Source organism: Nesoenas mayeri (genome assembly GCF_963082525.1).
Source record: "Nesoenas mayeri genome assembly, contig: SCAFFOLD_143, whole genome shotgun sequence".
Taxonomy (NCBI): Eukaryota; Metazoa; Chordata; class Aves; order Columbiformes; family Columbidae; genus Nesoenas; species Nesoenas mayeri.
In genome coordinates, this window is record NW_027660019.1 from 32,129 (window position 1) to 55,113 (window position 22,985).

At 56.6% G+C, this 22,985-nt stretch overlaps 1 protein-coding gene across 1 annotated transcript in view; it reads right to left on the reverse strand.

Annotated features, from left to right (window-relative positions):
• Positions 1-22,985, reverse strand: part of NEURL4 (neuralized E3 ubiquitin protein ligase 4) — a gene marked incomplete at both ends in the record, with an annotated part of 67,237 nt that overhangs the window by 31,769 nt on the left and 12,483 nt on the right. The window contains 7 exon segments of the mRNA XM_080364490.1: positions 53-222; positions 2,498-2,576; positions 2,662-2,738; positions 5,229-5,472; positions 5,985-6,147; positions 10,535-10,620; positions 16,982-17,163. Coding sequence (XP_080220616.1) covers positions 53-222; positions 2,498-2,576; positions 2,662-2,738; positions 5,229-5,472; positions 5,985-6,147; positions 10,535-10,620; positions 16,982-17,163 — 1,001 coding nt within the window.

The following is a 22,985-nucleotide window of genomic DNA, read 5'->3' on the forward strand; positions in this document are numbered from 1 at the left end:
CCGCCCCCTTGTCTGCCCCCTCCCCGTCTCTTAAAGGGCCAGCGCGCCGTACCGGGGGGCAGCCCCGAGCAGGCCACGCCCTGGTCGCTGCCGTTGATGAAGTAGCGCAGGTCGCCGCGCGCCGTGCGCATCATGCCGATGCGCGAGCCCGTGCCCAGCGCGTCCAGGTCGCAGCCGTAGTTGTTGCGCATGGTGTTGCCGTCCTGCATGATGGCCGTGCCGCTGCGTGGGGACAGACGGACCGACGGACGGACGGGGGGCGGATATGGGGTATAGGGTATGGGATGTGGGGTATGGGGTATGGGGTATGGGACATGGGGATATGGGGACATGGGGATATGGGGATATGGGGATATGGGATATGGGGATATGGGATATGGGGATATGGGGACATGGGGACATGGGGATATGGGGACATGGGGACATGGGGATATGGGGATATGGGGATATGGGGATATGGGGACATGGGGATATGGGGACATGGGGATATGGGGATATGGGGATATGGGGATATGGGATATGGGGATATGGGGATATGGGGACATGGGGATATGGGGATATGGGGACATGGGGACAGGGGGATATGGGGATATGGGGATATGGGATATGGGGATATGGGGACATGGGGATATGGGGACATGGGGATATGGGGATATGGGATATGGGGATATGGGGACATGGGGACATGGGGACATGGGGACATGGGGATATGGGGATATGGGATATGGGGATATGGGGATATGGGGACATGGGGATATGGGGATATGGGGACATGGGGACAGGGGGATATGGGGATATGGGGATATGGGATATGGGGACATGGGGACATGGGGATATGGGGACATGGGGACATGGGGATATGGGGATATGGGGATATGGGATATGGGGATATGGGGATATGGGGACATGGGGATATGGGGATATGGGGACATGGGGACAGGGGGATATGGGGATATGGGGATATGGGATATGGGGATATGGGGATATGGGGAGAGGGGGATATGGGGACATGGGGACATGGGGACATGGGGACAGGTGGACATGGAGATATGGGGACAGGGGGACATGGGGATATGGGGATATGGGGATAATGGGATATGGGGATATGGGATATGGGGACATGGGGATATGGGGATATGGGGACATGGGGACATGGGGACAGGGGGATATGGGGATATGGGGATATGGGACATGGGGATGGGGGGATATGGGGATATGGGACATGGGGATATGGGATATGGGGACATGGGGATATGGGGACATGGGGACAGGGGGATATGGGGATATGGGGATATGGGGATATGGGGATATGGGGATGTGGGATATGGGGATGGGAGGATATGGGGATATGGGGACATGGGGACATGGGGATATGGGGATATGGGATATGGGGATATGGGGACATGGGGACATGGGGACATGGGGATATGGGGACATGGGATATGGGGATATGGGGATATGGGATATGGGGATATGGGGATATGGGGAAAGGGGGACAGGGGGACATGGGGACATGGGACATGGGGACAGGTGGACATGGAGATATGGGGACAGGGGGACATGGGGATATGGGATATGGGGATAATGGGATATGGGGATATGGGATATGGGGACATGGGGATATGGGGATATGGGGACATGGGGACATGGGGACAGGGGGATATGGGGATATGGGGATATGGGACATGGGGATGGGGGGGATATGGGGATATGGGGACATGGGGATATGGGATATGGGGACATGGGGATAGGGGATATGGGATATGGGATATGGGGATATGGGATATGGGAGGTATGGGGATATGGGATATGGGGACAGGGGGATATGGGGATATGGGGATGGGGGGATATGGGGATATGGGGACATGGGGACAGGGGGATATGGGATAATGGGGATGGGGAGACAGGGAGACATGGAGACAGGGAGATATGGGGACATGGGGATATGGGGACAGGGGGACAGGGGGATATGGGGAGATGGGGACAGGGGGATATGGGACATAGGGACATGGGGACATGGGATATGGGGACATGGGGATGTGGGATATGGGGATATGGGGATATGGGGACAGGGGGATATGGGGACATGGGGATATGGGGATATGGGGACATGGGACATGGGATGTGGGGACATGGGGATATGGGGACATGGGATATGGGGATATAGAGACATGGGGATATGGGGACATCAGGGGTCATAGAGTGACCTCAGGTGTCCCCAGGTGACCAAGGTGACCCCAGATGTCCCCACATGTCCCCAAGTGACCATGATGACCCCAGGTGACCCCAGGTGTCCCCAAATGACCATGGTGACCCCAGGTGACCCCAGGTGACCTCAGGTGACCCCAGGTGACCTCAAGTCACCCCAGGTGCCCGAGGTGACCTCAGGTAACCCAGGTGGCCCCAGGTGACCATGATGGCCCCTTTGGGGACAAAGGTGACCTCAGGTGACCTCAGGTGACCTCAGTGTCCCCAAGTGTCCCCAAGTGTCCCTCACCTGAGCATCCAGGTGTCGTAGTCAATGTCCGTCATGGTGTTGGGGAACTCCAGCTCCTCGGGCCGGATGGCAGTGACACCTGTGGGGGACAGTAGGTGACATGGGGGGGGGACACATGGTGATGGGACCGGGGTGTCCCCAAGTGTCCCCAAGTGTCCCCTCACCCGCCTCGATGGAGCCCGACCAGCGATCCACCATCTTCTGGATGACGATCTCGAAGAGCTCGCCGTCCCGCAGCGCCCTGGGGACATTGGGGACGTTGGGGACGTTGGGGACATTGGGGGCGTTGGGGGCATTGGGGACATTGGGGGCAATGGGGACATTGGGGGCGTTGGGGACATTGGGGACATTGGGGGCATTGGGGACATTGGGGACATTGGGGGCGTTGGGGTCAATGGGGACAATGGGGGACACTGGGGACATGGGAGACAGTGGGGACATTGGGGACGTTGGGGACATTGGGGACATTGGGGACAATGGGGACATTGGGGACATTGGGGGCATTGGGGACATTGGGGACAATGGGGACATTGGGGACATTGGGGGCAATGGGAACACTGGGGGCACTGGGGTCAATAGGGTCAATAGGGACATTGGGGTCATTGGGGACACCGGGGACAATGGGGACATTGGGGGCATTGGGGACGTTGGGGGCATTGGGGGCATTGGGGACATCGAGGTGACAATGGGTGACCCTGGATGACACTTGGTGACCCCAAGTGACACTGGATGACCCCAGATGACCCCAAGTGACCCCAAGTGACACTGGGGTGACAATTGGGGGGGTGTAACATTGGGTGTCCCCATGACCCACTGGCGGTGCCAACGGCATCATTGACCCCATGGGCGCATCTCTAGGGGGGTTGGGGACATTGGGGTGACAATGGGTGACCCTGGATGACCCTGGATGACACTGTATGACCCTGTATGACCCTAGGTGACCCCAAGTGACACTGGGTGACACTGGGGTGACAACTGGGGGGGTGTAACATTGGGTTTCCCCATGACCCATTGGTGGTGCCAACGGCACCATTGACCCCATGGGCGCATCTCTAGGGGGGTTGGGGACATTGGGGTGACCCCAAGTGACACTGGGCAACCCCAAGTGACTCCAGGTGACACTGGATGGCCCTAGGTGACCCCAAGTGACACTGGATGACCCCTGGTGACAATTGGGGGGATATAACATTGGGTGTCCCCATTATCCCCATGACCCATTGGCGCTGCCAACGGCATCATTGACCCCATGGGCGCATCTCTAGGTGGGTTGGGGACATTGGGGTGACCCCAAGTGACACTGGGGACATCTGTGGGGTGGGAGGTGACACTGGATGACCCCTGGTGACAATTGGGGGGATATAACATTGGGTGTCCCCATTATCCCCATGACCCATTGGCGCTGCCAACGGCATCATTGACCCCATGGGCGCATCTCTAGGGGGGTTGGGGACATTGGGGTGACCCCAAGTGACACTGGGCAACCCCAAGTGACTCCAGGTGACACTGGATGGCCCTAGGTGACCCCAAGTGACACTGGGTGACCCCTGGTGACAATTGAGGGGATATAACATTGGGTGTCCCCATTGTCCCCATGACCCATTGGCGGTGCCAACGGCATCATTGACCCCATGGGCGCATCTCTAGGTGGGTTGGGGACATCGGGGTGACAATGGGTGTCCCTGGATGACCCCAAGTGACCCCAAGTGACACTGGATGACCCTGTATGACCCCAGGTGACCCCAAGTGACACTGGGTGACAACTGGGGGGGTGTAACATTGGGTTTCCCCATGACCCATTGGCGGTGCCAACGGTGCCATTGACCCCATGGGCGCATCTCTAGGGGGGTTGGGGACATTGGGGTGACCCCAAGTGACACTGGGCAACCCCAAGTGACTCCAGGTGACACTGGATGGCCCTAGGTGACCCCAAGTGACACTGGGTGACCCCTGGTGACAATTGGGGGGATATAACATTGGGTGTCCCCATTGTCCCCATGACCCATTGGCGCTGCCAACGGCATCATTGACTCCATGGGCGCATCTCTAGGGGGCTTGGGGACATTGGGGTGACAATGGGTGACCCTGGATGACCCCAAGTGACCCCAAGTGACACTGGATGACCCCAGATGACCCCAAGTGACCCCAAGTGACACTGGGTGACGATTGGGGGGGTGTAACATTGGGTGTCCCCATGACCCATTGGCGCTGCCAACGGCATCATTGACCCCATGGGCGCATCTCTAGGGGGGTTGGGGACATTGGGGTGACCCCAAGTGACACTGGGCAACCCCAAGTGACTCCAGGTGACACTGGATGGCCCTAGGTGACCCCAAGTGACACTGGGTGACCCCTGGTGACAATTGAGGGGATATAACATTGGGTGTCCCCATTGTCCCCATGACCCATTGGCGGTGCCAACGGCATCATTGACCCCATGGGCGCATCTCTAGGGGGGTTGGGGACATTGGGGTGACAATGGGTGACCCTGGATGACCCTGAATGACACTTGGTGACTCCAGGTGACCCCAAGTGACACTGGGTGACCCCTGGTGACATTTTGGGGGGGTATAACACTGGGTGTCCCCATTATCCCCATGACCCATTGGCGCTGCCAACGGCATCATTGACCCCATTGGCGCAACCCCATTGGGTTGGGGACACCGGGGTGACAATGGGTGACCCCGGTGCCATGGGTGGGGGTCGGGGGGAGGTGACAACGCCGTCCCCTGACCGGTTGGAGATGACGATGGCGTCGTTGAACTCGGAGCGGCAGTTCTGGCGCAGCGCGGTGCGGCCGCCGTTGGTGACGATGGCGTTGCTGCCGTGGCGCCGGTGGAACCGCAGCTCCCCTTGGGGACACGGGGACGTCCCCGAGCCCGATGACGTCACCGCAGGGGGAGGGGACACGCTGGTGACACTTTCGGGGGACCCCGGGGTGTCACCGTCCACGGCGTCGCATGATAGGGGGGTCACTTCTGCTTGGGGGAACAGGGGGGTAAGTGTCACCGCAATGTCCCCAATGTCCCCAAGTGTCCCCAATGTCCCAAAACCCACCCCCTGATGTCCCCAATGTCCCCAAACCCACCCCATAATGTCCCCAAACCCCATTCTGATGTCCCCAAGCCCCCCCAAGTTCCCACCCTACATGTCTCCGCTGATGTCCCCAAGTGTCCCCAATGTGCCCAAGTGTCCCCAAGTGTCCCCAAACCCCATCCTGATGTCCCCAAGCGCCCCCAAACCTCCCCCTGTTCCCTCCTTATGTCTTCCCAGTGATGTCCCCAAGTGTCCCCAATGTCCCCAAGTGCCTCCAAACCCACCCCCTGATGTCCCCAATGTCCCCAAACCCACCCCATAATGTCCCCAAACCCCATTCTGATGTCCCCAAGCCCCCCCAAGTTCCCACCCTACGTGTCTCCTCTGATGTCCCCAAGTGTCCCCGATGTCCCCAAGTGTCCCCAAGTGTCCCCAATGTCCCCGAGCCCCTCACCGCCCTCCTCCAGGATGGTGGCCTGCGCCGCCTGCCCGTACAGATCCACCACGGCGAACACGTTGGGGGGGACGTTCCAAGCGGCCGGTCCCTGCGCCACCCCGTTGACGAAGAAATGGAGCGTCCCGTCGTCCCGGCGAAGAACGCCCACCGTGTCACCCGCCTGGGGACAATGACAGCGACACGCTGGCCACAGGGTCCCCAAGGGGCATAGACCCAACCATTGAGGTCCACAAGGGTCATAGATGCAACCATTGGGGTCCCCAAGGGTCATAGATCCACCCATTGGTGTCCCCAAAGGTCATAGACCCAACCATTGGGGTCCTCAAGGGTCATAGATCTAATCATTGGTGGCTCCAGAGTCACCCCTTGGTGTCCCCAAGGGTCATAGATCCACCCATTGGTGTCCCCAAGGGTCATAGATCCACCCATTGGTGGCCACAAGGGTCATAGATGCAACCATTGGTGTCCCCAAGGGTCATAGATCCACCCATTGGGGTCCCCAAGGGGCATAGACCCACCCATTGGTGGCCCCAAGGGTCATAGATCCACCCATTGGTGTCCCCAAGGGTCATAGACCCAACCATTGGGGTCCCCAAGGGTCATAGATCCAATCATTGGTGGCTCCAGAGTCACCCCTTGGTGTCCCCAAGGGTCATAGATCCACCCACTGGGGTCCCCAAGGGTCATAGATCCACCCATTGGGGTCCCCAAGGGTCATAGACCCACCCATTGGTGGCCCCAAGGGTCATAGATCCACCCATTGGTGTCCCCAAGGGTCATAGATCCAACCCTTGATGGCACCAAAGTCACCCCTTGGTGGCCCCAAGGGTCATAGACCCAACCATTGGGGTCCCCAAGGGTCATAGATGCAACCATTGGGGTCCCCAAGGGTCATAGATCCACCCATTGGTGTCCCCAAAGGTCATAGACCCAACCATTGGGGTCCTCAAGGGTCATAGATCTAATCATTGGTGGCTCCAGAGTCACCCCTTGGTGTCCCCAAGGGTCATAGATCCACCCATTGGTGTCCCCAAGGGTCATAGATCCACCCATTGGTGGCCACAAGGGTCATAGATGCAACCATTGGTGTCCCCAAGGGTCATAGATCCACCCATTGGGGTCCCCAAGGGGCATAGACCCACCCATTGGTGGCCCCAAGGGTCATAGATCCACCCATTGGTGTCCCCAAGGGTCATAGACCCAACCATTGGGGTCCCCAAGGGTCATAGATCCAATCATTGGTGGCTCCAGAGTCACCCCTTGGTGTCCCCAAGGGTCATAGATCCACCCATTGGGGTCCCCAAGGGTCATAGATCCACCCATTGGGGTCCCCAAGGGTCATAGACCCACCCATTGGTGGCCCCAAGGGTCATAGATCCACCCATTGGTGTCCCCAAGGGTCATAGATCCAACCCTTGATGGCACCAAAGTCACCCCTTGGTGGCCCCAAGGGTCATAGACCCAACCATTGGGGTCCACAAGGGTCATAGATGCAACCATTGGGGTCCCCAAGGGTCATAGATCCAACCATTGGTGTCCCCAAGGGTCATAGACCCAACCATTGGGGTCCTCAAGGGTCATAGATCCAACCATTGGTGTCCCCAAGGGTCATAGACCCAACTCTTGGTGACCCCAAGGGTCATAGATCCACCCATTGGGGTCCCCAAGGGTCATAGACCCACCCATTGGTGTCCCCAAGGATCATAGATCCAACCCTTGATGGCACCAAAGTCACCCCTTGGTGGCCCCAAGGGTCATAGACCCAACCATTGGGGTCCCCAAGGGTCATAGATCCACCCATTGGGGTCCCCAAGGGTCATAGACCCACCCATTGGTGGCCCCAAGGGTCATAGATCCAACCATTGGTGTCCCCAAGGGTCATAGATCCAACCCTTGGTGTCCCAAATGGTCATAGATCCAACCCTTGGTGGCACCAAAGTCACCCCTTGGTGGCCCCAAGGGTCATAGATCCAACCCTTGATGGCACCAAAGTCACCCCTTGGTGGCCCCAAGGGTCATAGACCCAACCATTGGGGTCCACAAGGGTCATAGATGCAACCATTGGGGTCCCCAAGGGTCATAGATCCAACCATTGGTGTCCCCAAGGGTCATAGACCCAACCATTGGGGTCCCCAAGGGTCACAGATCCAACCATTGGTGGCCACAAGGGTCATAGATCCAACCCTTGGTGGCACCAAAGTCACCCCTTGGTGTCCCCAAGGGTCATAGATCCACCCATTGGTGGCCCCAAGGGTCATAGACCCAACCCTTGGTGACCCCAAGGGTCATAGATCCACCCATTGGGGGCCACAAGGGTCATAGATCCAACCATTGGTGTCCCCAAGGGTCATAGACCCAACTCTTGGTGACCCCAAGGGTCATAGATCCACCCATTGGGGTCCCCAAGGGTCATAGATCCACCCATTGGGGTCCACAAGGGTCATAGACCCACCCATTGGTGGCCCCAAGGGTCACAGATCCAACCATTGGTGTCCCCAAGGATCATAGATCCAACCCTTGATGGCACCAAAGTCACCCCTTGGTGGCCCCAAGGTTCATAGATCCAACCATTGGGGTCCCCAAGGGTCATAGACCCACCCATTGGTGTCCCCAAGGGTCATAGATCCAACCCTTGGTGGCCCCAAGGGTCATAGATCCAACCACTGGTGGCCCCAAGGGTCATAGACCCAACCCTTGGTGTCCCAAATGGTCATAGATCCAACCCTTGGTGGCACCAAAGTCACCCCTTGGTGGCCTCAAGGGGCATAGATCCAACCATTGGTGTCCTCAAGGGTCATAGACCCACCCATTGGTGTCCCCAAGGGTCATAGATCCAACCCTTGGTGGCCCCAAGGGTCATAGATCCAACCACTGGTGGCCCCAAGGGTCATAGACCCAACCCTTGGTGTCCCAAATGGTCATAGATCCAACCCTTGGTGGCACCAAAGTCACCCCTTGGTGGCCTCAAGGGGCATAGATCCAACCATTGGTGTCCTCAAGGGTCATAGACCCACCCATCGGTGGCCACAAGGGTCATAGATTCAACCCTTGGTGGCCACAAGGGCCATCGATCCACCCCTTGGTGGCCCCAAGAGTCATAGATGCAACCATTGGGGGCCACAAGGGTCATAGATCCAACCATTGGTGGCCACAAGGGTCATAGACCCAACCATTGGTGTCCCCAAGGGTCATAGATCCAACCATTGGGGGCCACAAGGGTCATAGATCCACCCATTGGTGTCCCCAAGGGTCATAGATCCAACCCTTGATGGCACCAAAGTCACCCCTTGGTGGCCCCAAGGGTCATAGACCCAACCATTGGGGTCCCCAAGGGTCATAGATCCAACCATTGGTGTCCCCAAGGGTCATAGACCCAATCCTTGGTGGCACCAAAGTCACCTCTTGGTGGCCCCAAGGATCATAGACCCAACCATTGGGGTCCCCAAGGGTCATAGATCCAACCCTTGGTGTCCCCAAGGGTCATAGATCCACCCATTGGTGTCCCCAAGGGTCATAGATCCAACCATTGGTGGCCCCAAGGGTCACAGACCCAACCATTGGGGTCCCCAAGGGTCATAGATCCAACCCTTGGTGTCCCCAAGGGTCATAGATCCACCCATTGGTGTCCCCAAGGGTCATAGATCCAACCATTGGTGGCCCCAAGGGTCATAGATCCACCCATTGGGGTCCCCAAGGGTCATAGATCCAACCCTTGGTGGCCCCAAAGTCACCCCCAAAGTCCCCAATGTCCCCAGACTCAACACCCCAGTGTCCCCAATGTCCCCAAGGGTCATAGACCCACCCATTGGTGGCCCCAAGGGTCATAGATCCACCCATTGGTGGCCCCAAACTCACCCCTTGGTGGCCCCAAAGTCAACCCCAATGTCCCCAATGTCCCCAAACCCAACACCCTGGTGTCCCCAGGTCCCTCAAACCCACCTCTTGATGTCCCCAATGTCCCTAATGTCCCCAAACCCACTTCATGATGTCCCCAAAACCACCTCATCATGTCAACTCCAGTGTCCCCAATGTCCCCAAATCCACCCCCAATGTCCCCAAAGCCAACACCCTGATGTCCCCAGGTCCCTCAAACCCACCTCTTGATGTCCCCAAACCCACCCCATGATGTCTCCAATGTCCCCAATGTCCCCAAACCCAACACCTGATGTCCCCAGGTCCCTCAAACCCACCTCTTGATGTCCCCAATGTCCCTAATGTCCCCAAACCCACTTCATGATGTCCCCAATGTCCCCAAAGCCAACACCCTGATGTCCCCAGGTCCCTCAAACCCACCTCTTGATGTCCCCAATGTCCCTAATGTCCCCAAACCCACTTCATGATGTCCCCAATGTCCCCAAAGCCAACACCCTGATGTCCCCAGGTCCCTCAAACCCACCTCTTGATGTCCCCAAACCCACTTCATGATGCCTCCAAACCCAACTCCAGCGTCCCCAATGTCCCCAAACCCACTCCCAATGTCCCCAAAGCCAACACTCTGGTGTCCCCAGTGTCCCCACCCCCCCCGGCGATGTCCCCGATGTCCCCACCTTGAGGCGGTCCAGGTTGTGGCCGTACTCGTCCAGCACGGTGGTCCCGTTGTGCATCACCCCGTTCCCCGTCATCATCCACGTGCCTGGGGACACCATGGGGACAACATGGGGACATCATGGGGACACCATGGGGACATCATGGGGACACCATGGGGACAACATGGGGACACCATGGGGACATCATGGGGACACCATGGGGACACCATGGGGACACCATGGGGACAACATGGGGACACCATGGGGACATCATGGGGACACCATGGGGACAACATGGGGACAACATGGGGACACACGGACACCATGGGGACATCATGGGGACATCATGGGGACACCATGGGGACACCATGGGGACAACATGGGGACAACATGGGGACACACGGACACCATGGGGACATCATGGGGACACCATGGGGACACCATGGGGACAACATGGGGACAACATGGGGACACACGGACACCATGAGGACATCATGGGGACATCATGGGGACACCATGGGGACAACATGGGGACACGATGGGGACACCATGGGGACACCATGGGGACAACATGGGGACACACGGACACCATGGGGATAACATGGGGACACCATGGGGACAACATGGGGACAACATGGGGACAACATGAGGACACCATGGGGACATCATGGGGACACCATGGGGACACCATGGGGACACCATGGGGACAACATGGGGACACACGGACACCATGGGGATAACATGGGGACATCATGGGGACAACATGGGGACAACATGGGGACATCATGGGGACATCATGGGGACACCATGGGGACATCATGGGGACACGATGGGGACACCATGGGGACGACATGAGGACGACATGGGGACAACATGGGGACACACGGACACCATGGGGACACCATGGGGACAACATGGGGACGACATGGGGACAACATAGGGACACACGGAAACCATGGGGACACCATGGGGACGACATGGGGACGACATGGGGACGACATGGGGACAACATGGGGACACACGGACACCATGGGGACAACATGGGGACATCATGGGGACAACATGGGGACACACGGACATCATGGGGACAACATGGGGACAACATGAGGACAACATGGGGACACACGGACATCATGGGGACATCATGGGGACAAAATGGGGACAACATGGGGACATCATGGGGACAACATGAGGACAACATGGGGACACACGGACACCATGGGGACAACATGGGGACAACATGGGGACATCATGGGGACATCATGGGGACAACATGGGGACACATGGACACCATGGGGACACCATGGGGACAACATGGGGACAACATGGGGACACATGGACATCATGGGGACATCATGGGGACAACATGGGGACAACATGGGGACATCATGGGGACAACATGAGGACAACATGGGGACACCATGGGGACATCATGGGGACATCATGGGGACACCATGGGGACACCATGGGGACAACATGGGGACACACGGACATCATGGAGACAACATGGGGACAACATGGGGACACCATGGGGACATCATGGGGACAACATGGGGACAACATGGGGACAACATGGGGACGCCATGGGGACATCATGGGGACAAGATGGGGACACACGGACACCATGGGGACATCATGGAGACAACATGGGGACACATGGACACCATGAGGACACCATGGGGACACCATGGGGACACCATGGGGACATCATGGGGACACCATGGGGACACCATGGGGACACCATGGGGACAACATGGGGACATCATGGGGACACCATGGGGACATCATGGGGACACCATGGGGACAACATGGGGACACCATGGGGACATCATGGGGACACCATGGGGACAACATGGGGACAACATGGGGACACACGGACACCATGGGGACATCATGGGGACATCATGGGGACACCATGGGGACACCATGGGGACAACATGGGGACAACATGGGGACACACGGACACCATGGGGACATCATGGGGACACCATGGGGACACCATGGGGACAACATGGGGACAACATGGGGACACACGGACACCATGAGGACATCATGGGGACATCATGGGGACACCATGGGGACAACATGGGGACACGATGGGGACACCATGGGGACACCATGGGGACAACATGGGGACACACGGACACCATGGGGATAACATGGGGACACCATGGGGACAACATGGGGACAACATGGGGACAACATGAGGACACCATGGGGACATCATGGGGACACCATGGGGACACCATGGGGACAACATGGGGACACACGGACACCATGGGGATAACATGGGGACATCATGGGGACAACATGGGGACAACATGGGGACATCATGGGGACATCATGGGGACACCATGGGGACATCATGGGGACACGATGGGGACACCATGGGGACGACATGAGGACGACGTGGGGACAACATGGGGACACACGGACACCATGGGGACACCATGGGGACAACATGGGGACGACATGGGGACAACATAGGGACACACGGAAACCATGGGGACACCATGGGGACGACATGGGGACGACATGGGGACGACATGGGGACAACATGGGGACACACGGACACCATGGGGACAACATGGGGACATCATGGGGACAACATGGGGACACACGGACATCATGGGGACAACATGGGGACAACATGAGGACAACATGGGGACACACGGACATCATGGGGACATCATGGGGACAAAATGGGGACAACATGGGGACATCATGGGGACAACATGAGGACAACATGGGGACACACGGACACCATGGGGACAACATGGGGACAACATGGGGACATCATGGGGACATCATGGGGACAACATGGGGACACATGGACACCATGGGGACACCATGGGGACAACATGGGGACAACATGGGGACACATGGACATCATGGGGACATCATGGGGACAACATGGGGACAACATGGGGACATCATGGGGACAACATGAGGACAACATGGGGACACCATGGGGACACCATGGGGACAACATGGGGACACACGGACATCATGGAGACAACATGGGGACAACATGGGGACACCATGGGGACATCATGGGGACAACATGGGGACAACATGGGGACAACATGGGGACGCCATGGGGACATCATGGGGACAAGATGGGGACACACGGACACCATGGGGACATCATGGAGACAACATGGGGACACATGGACACCATGAGGACACCATGGGGACACCATGGGGACACCATGGGGACATCATGGGGACACCATGGGGACACCATGGGGACACATGGGGACAACATGGGGACAACATGGGGACACATGGGGACAACATGGGGACAACATGGGGACAACATGGGGACACACGGACAACATGGGGACAACATGGGGACACCATGGGGACAACATGGGGACACCATGGGGACATCATGGGGACACACGGACATCATGGGGACAACATGGGGACACCATAGGGACACCATGGGGACAACATGGGGACAACATGGGGACACCATGGGGACATCATGGGGACACCATGGGGACAACATGGGGACAACATGGGGACACCATGGGGACACCATGGGGACATCATGGGGACAACATGGGGACACCATGGGGACATCATGGGGACACCATGGGGACAACATGGGGACAACATGGGGACACACGGACACCATGGGGACATCATGGGGACATCATGGGGACACCATGGGGACACCATGGGGACAACATGGGGACAACATGGGGACACACGGACACCATGGGGACATCATGGGGACATCATGGGGACATCATGGGGACAACATGGGGACACGATGGGGACACCATGGGGACACCATGGGGACAACATGGGGACACCATGGGGACAACATGGGGACACACGGACACCATGGGGATAACATGGGGACATCATGGGGACAACATGGGGACAACATGGGGACAACATGGGGACATCATGGGGACACCATGGGGACATCATGGGGACACGATGGGGACACCATGGGGACGACATGAGGACGACATGGGGGCAACATGGGGACACACGGACACCATGGGGACACCATGGGGACAACATGGGGACGACATGGGGACAACATAGGGACACACGGACATCATGGGGACAACATGGGGAAAACATGGGGACGACATGGGGACGACATGGGGACAACATGGGGACACACGGACACCATGGGGACAGCATGGGGACACCATGGGGACACCATGGGGACAACATGGGGACAACATGGGGACACACGGACATCATGGAGACAACATGGGGACAACATGGGGACACCATGGGGACATCATGGGGACAACATGAGGACAACATGGGGACACACGGACATCATGGGGACATCATGGGGACATCATGGGGACAACATGGGGACACATGGACACCATGGGGACAACATGGGGACACCATGGGGACACCATGGGGACAACATGGGGACAACATGGGGACACACGGACATCATGGGGACATCATGGGGACAACATGGGGACAACATGGGGACGCCATGGGGACATCATGGGGACAACATGGGGACAACATGAGGACAACATGGGGACATACGGACATCATGGGGACATCATGGGGACAACATGGGGACAACATGGGGACAACATGGGGACATCATGGGGACAACATGGGGACACCATGGGGACACCATGGGGACAACATGGGGACACACGGACATCATGGGGACATCATGGGGACATCATGGGGACACCATGGGGACAACATGGGGACACCATGGGGACACCATGGGGACACAGGGACATCATGGGGACAACATGGGGACAACATGGGGACAACATGGGGACACACGGACACCATGGGGACATCATGGGGACACCATGGGGACATCATGGGGACACGATGGGGACAACATGGGGACAACATAGGGACACACGGACACCATGGGGACATCATGGGGACACGATGGGGACACCATGGGGACGACATGGGGACAACATGGGGACAACATAGGGACACACGGACATCATGGACACACCATGGGGACAACATGGGGACATCATGGGGACAACAGGGGACACACGGACATCATGGGGACGCCATGGGGACACCATGGGGACAACATGGGGACAACATGGGGACACACGGACATCATGGGGACAACATGGGGACAACATGGGGACACCATGGGGACATCATGGGGACAACATGAGGACAACATGGGGACACACGGACATCATGGGGACATCATGGGGACAACATGGGGACACCATGGGGACAACATGAGGACAACATGGGGACAACATGGGGACACACGGACATCATGGGGACAACATGGGGACAACATGGGGACACCATGGGGACATCATGGGGACAACATGGGGACAACATGAGGACACACGGACACCATGGGGACAACATGGGCACACCATGGGAGTGTCATAGAGACGTTGATGACCCCATGGGGACATTGGGGAGATGTTGGGGACCCCATGGGGACATCATGGAGATGTTGAAGAACCCCATGGATATGTTGGGGACACCATGGGGACGTTGGGCAGATGTTGGGGACCCCATGGGGACATCATGGTGACACTGAGGACACCATGGGGACATCATGGAGATGTTGAGGAACCCCATGGAGATGTTGGGGACCTCATAGGGACATCATGGGGATGTTGAGGAACTCCATGGAGATGTTGGGGAACCCCACGGGGACATCATGGAGATGTCGGGGACCCCATGGGGACATCATGGGGATGTTGAGGAACCCCATGGAGACGTTGGGGACCCCATGGGGACATCATGGATATGTCGGAGACCCCATGGGGACATCATGGGGATGTTGAGGAACCCCATGGAGATGTTGGGGACACCATGGGGACACCATGGGGACGTTGAAGAACCCCATGGAGATGTTGGGGAACCTCATGGGGACATCATGGAGATGCTGAGGAACACCATGGAGATGTTGGGGACACCATGGGGACACCATGGGGACATCATGGGGATGTTGAGGAACCCCATGGAGATGCTGAGGAACCCCATGGTGATGTTGGGGACACCATGGGGACATCATGGAGATGTTGGGGACTCCCATGGAGATGTTGGGGACACCATGGGGACACCATGGGGAAATCATTGGAGACGTTGGGGACCCCATGGGGATGTAGAGGAACCTCATAGAGATGTTGGGGACACCATGGGGACATCATGGGGATGTTGAGGAACCCCATGGAGATGCTGAGGAACCCCATGGAGATGTCGGGGACCCCATGGTGACATCATGGTGATGCTGAGGAACCCCATGGAGATGTTTGGGACACCATGGGGACATTGAGGAACCCCATGGAGATGTTGAGGAACCCCATGGAGATGCTGGGAACACCATGGGGACATCATGTGGACGTTGAAGAACCCCATGGAGATGTTGAGGAACCCCATGGAGATGTCGGGGACCCCATGGGGACACCATGGAGATGTCGAGGACCCCATGGGGACACGACGGCGCCGTCGGGGACCCACCTGAGCGCAGGTTGGTCATGGTGGAGGGCAGCTGCAGGTGGGCGGGGCTGTGGGTGGTGACGCCGATCTCGATGGACCCCGCCCACTTGTCCACCATGCGGTCGATGCGCACGGTGAAGAGCTCGTTGTCCCGCAGCGCCCGCGCGCTCAGCGCCACCCCGTGGTTGAAGTCGTCCGTGGCGCTGGGGACACGGGGACAGCAGGTCAATGGGGACATCAGGTCAATGGGGACACCAAGGATGGGGACACAAGGACTCAAAGTCAATAGGGACATGAGGTCAATGGGGACATGAGGTCAATGGGGACACAAGGACACAAAGTCAATGAGGACACAAGGACATAAAGTCAATGGGGACATTAGGGTTGGGGACACGAAGGACACAATATCAATGGGGACAGCAGGTCAATGGGGACATCAGGTCAATGGGGACACCAAGGATGGGGACACAAGGACTCAAAGTCAATGGGGACATCAGGGATGGGGACATCAGGTCAATGGGGACAGGAGGTCAATGGGGACACCAAGGATGGGGACACCAAGGACACAACAGCAATGGGGACATGAGGTCAATGGGGACATCAGGGTTAGAGACATCAGGTCAATGGGGACATCAGGTCAATGGGGACACAAGGACACAAAGTCAATGGGGACATCAAGGATGGGGACATTAGGGCAACAGGGACACCAAGGACACAACATCAATAGGGACATCAGGTCAATGGGGACATCAGGGATGGGGTCACAAGGACACAAAGTCAATGGGGACACAAGGACACAAAGTCAATGGGGACATCAGGGATGGGGACATCAGGTCAATGGGGACATGAGGTCAATGGGGACACCAAGGATGGGGACACAAGGACACAAAGTCAACGGGGACATGAGGTCAATGGGGACATGAGGTCAATGGGGACACAAGGACACAAAGTCAATGAGGACACAGGGACATAAAGTCAATGGGGACATCAGGGTTGGGGACACGAAGGACACAATATCAATGGGGACAGCAGATCAATGGGGACATCAGGGATGGGGACATCAGGGATGGAGACACAAGGACACAACGTCAATGGGGACATCAGGTCAATGGGGACACCAAGGATGGGGACACAAGGACTCAAAGTCAATGGGGACATCAGGGATGGGGACATCAGGTCAATGGGGACAGGAGGTCAATGGGGACACCAAGGATGGGGACACCAAGGACACAACAGCAATGGGGACATGAGGTCAATGGGGACATCAGGGTTAGAGACATCAGGTCAATGGGGACATCAGGTCAATGGGGACACAAGGACACAAAGTCAATGGGGACATCAAGGATGGGGACATTAGGGCAACAGGGACACCAAGGACACAACATCAATAGGGACATCAGGTCAATGGGGACATCAGGGATGGGGTCACAAGGACACAAAGTCAATGGGGACACAAGGACACAACGTCAATGGGGACATCAGGTCAATGGGGACATCAGGTCAATGGGGACACCAAGGATGGAGACACAAGGACACAAAGTCAATGGGGACACAAGGACACAAAGTCAATGGGGACATCAGGGATGGGGACATCAGGTCAATGGGGACAGGAGGTCAATGGGGACACCAAGGATGGGGACACAAGGACTCAAAGTCAATGGGGACATGAGGTCAATGGGGACATGAGGTCAATGGGGACACAAGGACACAAAGTCAATGAGGACACAAGGACATAAAGTCAATGGGGACATCAGGGTTGGGGACACGAAGGACACAATATCAATGGGGACAGCAGGTCAATGGGGACATCAGGGATGGGGACATCAGGGATGGAGACACAAGGACACAACGTCAATGGGGACATCAGGTCAATGGGGACACCAAGGATGGGGACACAAGGACTCAAAGTCAATGGGGACATCAGGGATGGGGACATCAGATCAATGGGGACAGGAGGTCAATGGGGACACCAAGGATGGGGACACCAAGGACACAACAGCAATGGGGACATGAGGTCAATGGGGACATCAGGGTTAGAGACATCAGGTCAATGGGGACATCAGGTCAATGGGGACACAAGGACACAAAGTCAATGGGGACATCAAGGATGGGGACATTAGGGCAACAGGGACACCAAGGACACAACATCAATAGGGACATCAGGTCAATGGGGACATCAGGGATGGGGTCACAAGGACACAAAGTCAATGGGGACACAAGGACACAACGTCAATGGGGACATCAGGTCAATGGGGACATCAGGTCAATGGGGACACCAAGGATGGAGACACAAGGACACAAAGTCAATGGGGACACCAGGTCAATGGGGACACCAAGGATGGGGACATCAGGTCAATGGGGACACCAGGTCAATGGGGACACCAAGGATGGGGACATCAGGTCAATGGGGACACCAGGTCAATGGGGACACCAAGGATGGGGACACCAGGTCAATGGGGACACCAGGTCAATGGGGACACCAAGGATGGGGACACCAGGTCAATGGGGACACCAGGTCAATGGGGACACCAAGGATGGGGACACCAGGTCAATGGGGACACCAGGTCAATGGGGACATCAGGTCAATGGGGACACCAAGGATGGGGACATCAGGTCAATGGGGACATCAGGTCAATGGGGACACAAGGACACAAAGTCAATGGGGACATCAGGGACGGGGACATAAGGTAAATGGGGACATCAGGGTTAGAGACATCAGGTCAATGGGGACACAAGGACACAACATGAATGGGGACATCAAGGATGGGGACATTAGGGCAACAGGGACACCAAGGACACAACATCAATAGGGACATCAGGTCAATGGGGACATCAGGGATGGGGTCACAAGGACACAACGTCAATGGGGACACAAGGACACAAAGTCAATGGGGACATCAGGTCAATGGGGACATCAGGTCAATGGGGACATCAAGGATGGAGACACAAGGACACAAAGTCAATGGGGACACAAGGACACAAAGTCAATGGGGACATCAGGGATGGGGACATCAGGTCAATGGGGACATGAGGTCAATGGGGACACCAAGGATGGGGACACAAGGACACAAAGTCAACGGGGACATGAGGTCAATGGGGACATGAGGTCAATGGGGACACAAGGACACAAAGTCAATGAGGACACAAGGACATAAAGTCAATGGGGACATCAGGGTTGGGGACACGAAGGACACAATATCAATGGGGACAGCAGGTCAATGGGGACATCAGGGATGGGGACATCAGGGATGGAGACACAAGGACACAACGTCAATGGGGACATCAGGTCAATGGGGACACCAAGGATGGGGACACAAGGACTCAAAGTCAATGGGGACATCAGGGATGGGGACATCAGGTCAATGGGGACAGGAGGTCAATGGGGACACCAAGGATGGGGACACCAAGGACACAACAGCAATGGGGACATGAGGTCAATGGGGACATCAGGGTTAGAGACATCAGGTCAATGGGGACATCAGGTCAATGGGGACACAAGGACACAAAGTCAATGGGGACAGCAGGTCAATGGGGACACCAAGGATGGGGACATCAGGTCAATGGGGACACCAGGGCAATGGGGACACCAGGGCAATGGGGACACCAAGGATGGGGACATCAGGTCAATGGGGACATCAGGTCTATGGGGACACAAGGACACAAAGTCAATGGGGACATCAGGGACGGGGACATAAGGTAAATTGGGACATCAGGGTTAGAGACATCAGGTCAATGGGGACACAAGGACACAACATGAATGGGGACATCAAGGATGGGGACATTAGGGCAACAGGGACACCAAGGACACAACATCAATAGGGACATCAGGTCAATGGGGACATCAGGGATGGGGTCACAAGGACACAACGTCAATGGGGACACAAGGACACAACGTCAATGGGAACATCAGGTCAATGGGGACATCAGGTCAATGGGGACACCAAGGATGGAGACACAAGGACACAAAGTCAATGGGGACACAAGGACACAAAGTCAATGGGGACATCAGGGATGGGGACATCAGGTCAATGGGGACAGGAGGTCAATGGGGACACCAAGGATGGGGACACAAGGACTCAAAGTCAATGGGGACATGAGGTCAATGGGGACATGAGGTCAATGGGGACACAAGGACACAAAGTCAATGAGGACACAAGGACATAAAGTCAATGGGGACATTAGGGTTGGGGACACGAAGGACACAATATCAATGGGGACAGCAGGTCAATGGGGACATCAGGGATGGGGACATCAGGGATGGAGACACAAGGACACAACGTCAATGGGGACATCAGGTCAATGGGGACACCAAGGATGGGGACACAAGGACTCAAAGTCAATGGGGACATCAGGGATGGGGACATCAGATCAATGGGGACAGGAGGTCAATGGGGACACCAAGGATGGGGACACCAAGGACACAACAGCAATGGGGACATGAGGTCAATGGGGACATCAGGGTTAGAGACATCAGGTCAATGGGGACATCAGGTCAATGGGGACACAAGGACACAAAGTCAATGGGGACATCAAGGATGGGGACATTAGGGCAACAGGGACACCAAGGACACAACATCAATAGGGACATCAGGTCAATGGGGACATCAGGGATGGGGTCACAAGGACACAAAGTCAATGGGGACACAAGGACACAACGTCAATGGGGACATCAGGTCAATGGGGACATCAGGTCAATGGGGACACCAAGGATGGAGACACAAGGACACAAAGTCAATGGGGACACCAGGTCAATGGGGACACCAAGGATGGGGACATCAGGTCAATGGGGACACCAGGTCAATGGGGACACCAAGGATGGGGACATCAGGTCAATGGGGACACCAGGTCAATGGGGACACCAAGGATGGGGACATCAGGTCAATGGGGACACCAGGTCAATGGGGACACCAAGGATGGGGACACCAGGTCAATGGGGACACCAGGTCAATGGGGACACCAAGGATGGGGACACCAGGTCAATGGGGACACCAGGTCAATGGGGACATCAGGTCAATGGGGACACCAAGGATGGGGACATCAGGTCAATGGGGACATCAGGTCAATGGGGACACAAGGACACAAAGTCAATGGGGACATCAGGGACGGGGACATAAGGTAAATGGGGACATCAGGGTTAGAGACATCAGGTCAATGGGGACACAAGGACACAACATGAATGGGGACATCAAGGATGGGGACATTAGGGCAACAGGGACACCAAGGACACAACATCAATAGGGACATCAGGTCAATGGGGACATCAGGGATGGGGTCACAAGGACACAACGTCAATGGGGACACAAGGACACAAAGTCAATGGGGACATCAGGTCAATCGGGACATCAGGTCAATGGGGACATCAAGGATGGAGACACAAGGACACAAAGTCAATGGGGACACAAGGACACAAAGTCAATGGGGACATCAGGTCAATGGGGACATCAGGTCAATGGGGACATCAAGGATGGAGACACAAGGACACAAAGTCAATGGGGACACAAGGACACAAAGTCAATGGGGACATCAGGGATGGGGACATCAGGTCAATGGGGACATGAGGTCAATGGGGACACCAAGGATGGGGACACAAGGACACAAAGTCAACGGGGACATGAGGTCAATGGGGACATGAGGTCAATGGGGACACAAGGACACAAAGTCAATGAGGACACAAGGACATAAAGTCAATGGGGACATCAGGGTTGGGGACACGAAGGACACAATATCAATGGGGACAGCAGGTCAATGGGGACATCAGGGATGGGGACATCAGAGATGGAGACACAAGGACACAACGTCAATGGGGACATCAGGTCAATGGGGACACCAAGGATGGGGACACAAGGACTCAAAGTCAATGGGGACATCAGGGATGGGGACATCAGGTCAATGGGGACAGGAGGTCAATGGGGACACCAAGGATGGGGACACAAGGACACAAAGTCAATGGGGACATCAGGGATGGGGACATCAGGTCAATGGGGACATCAGGTCAATGGGGACACCAAGGATGGGGACACAAGGA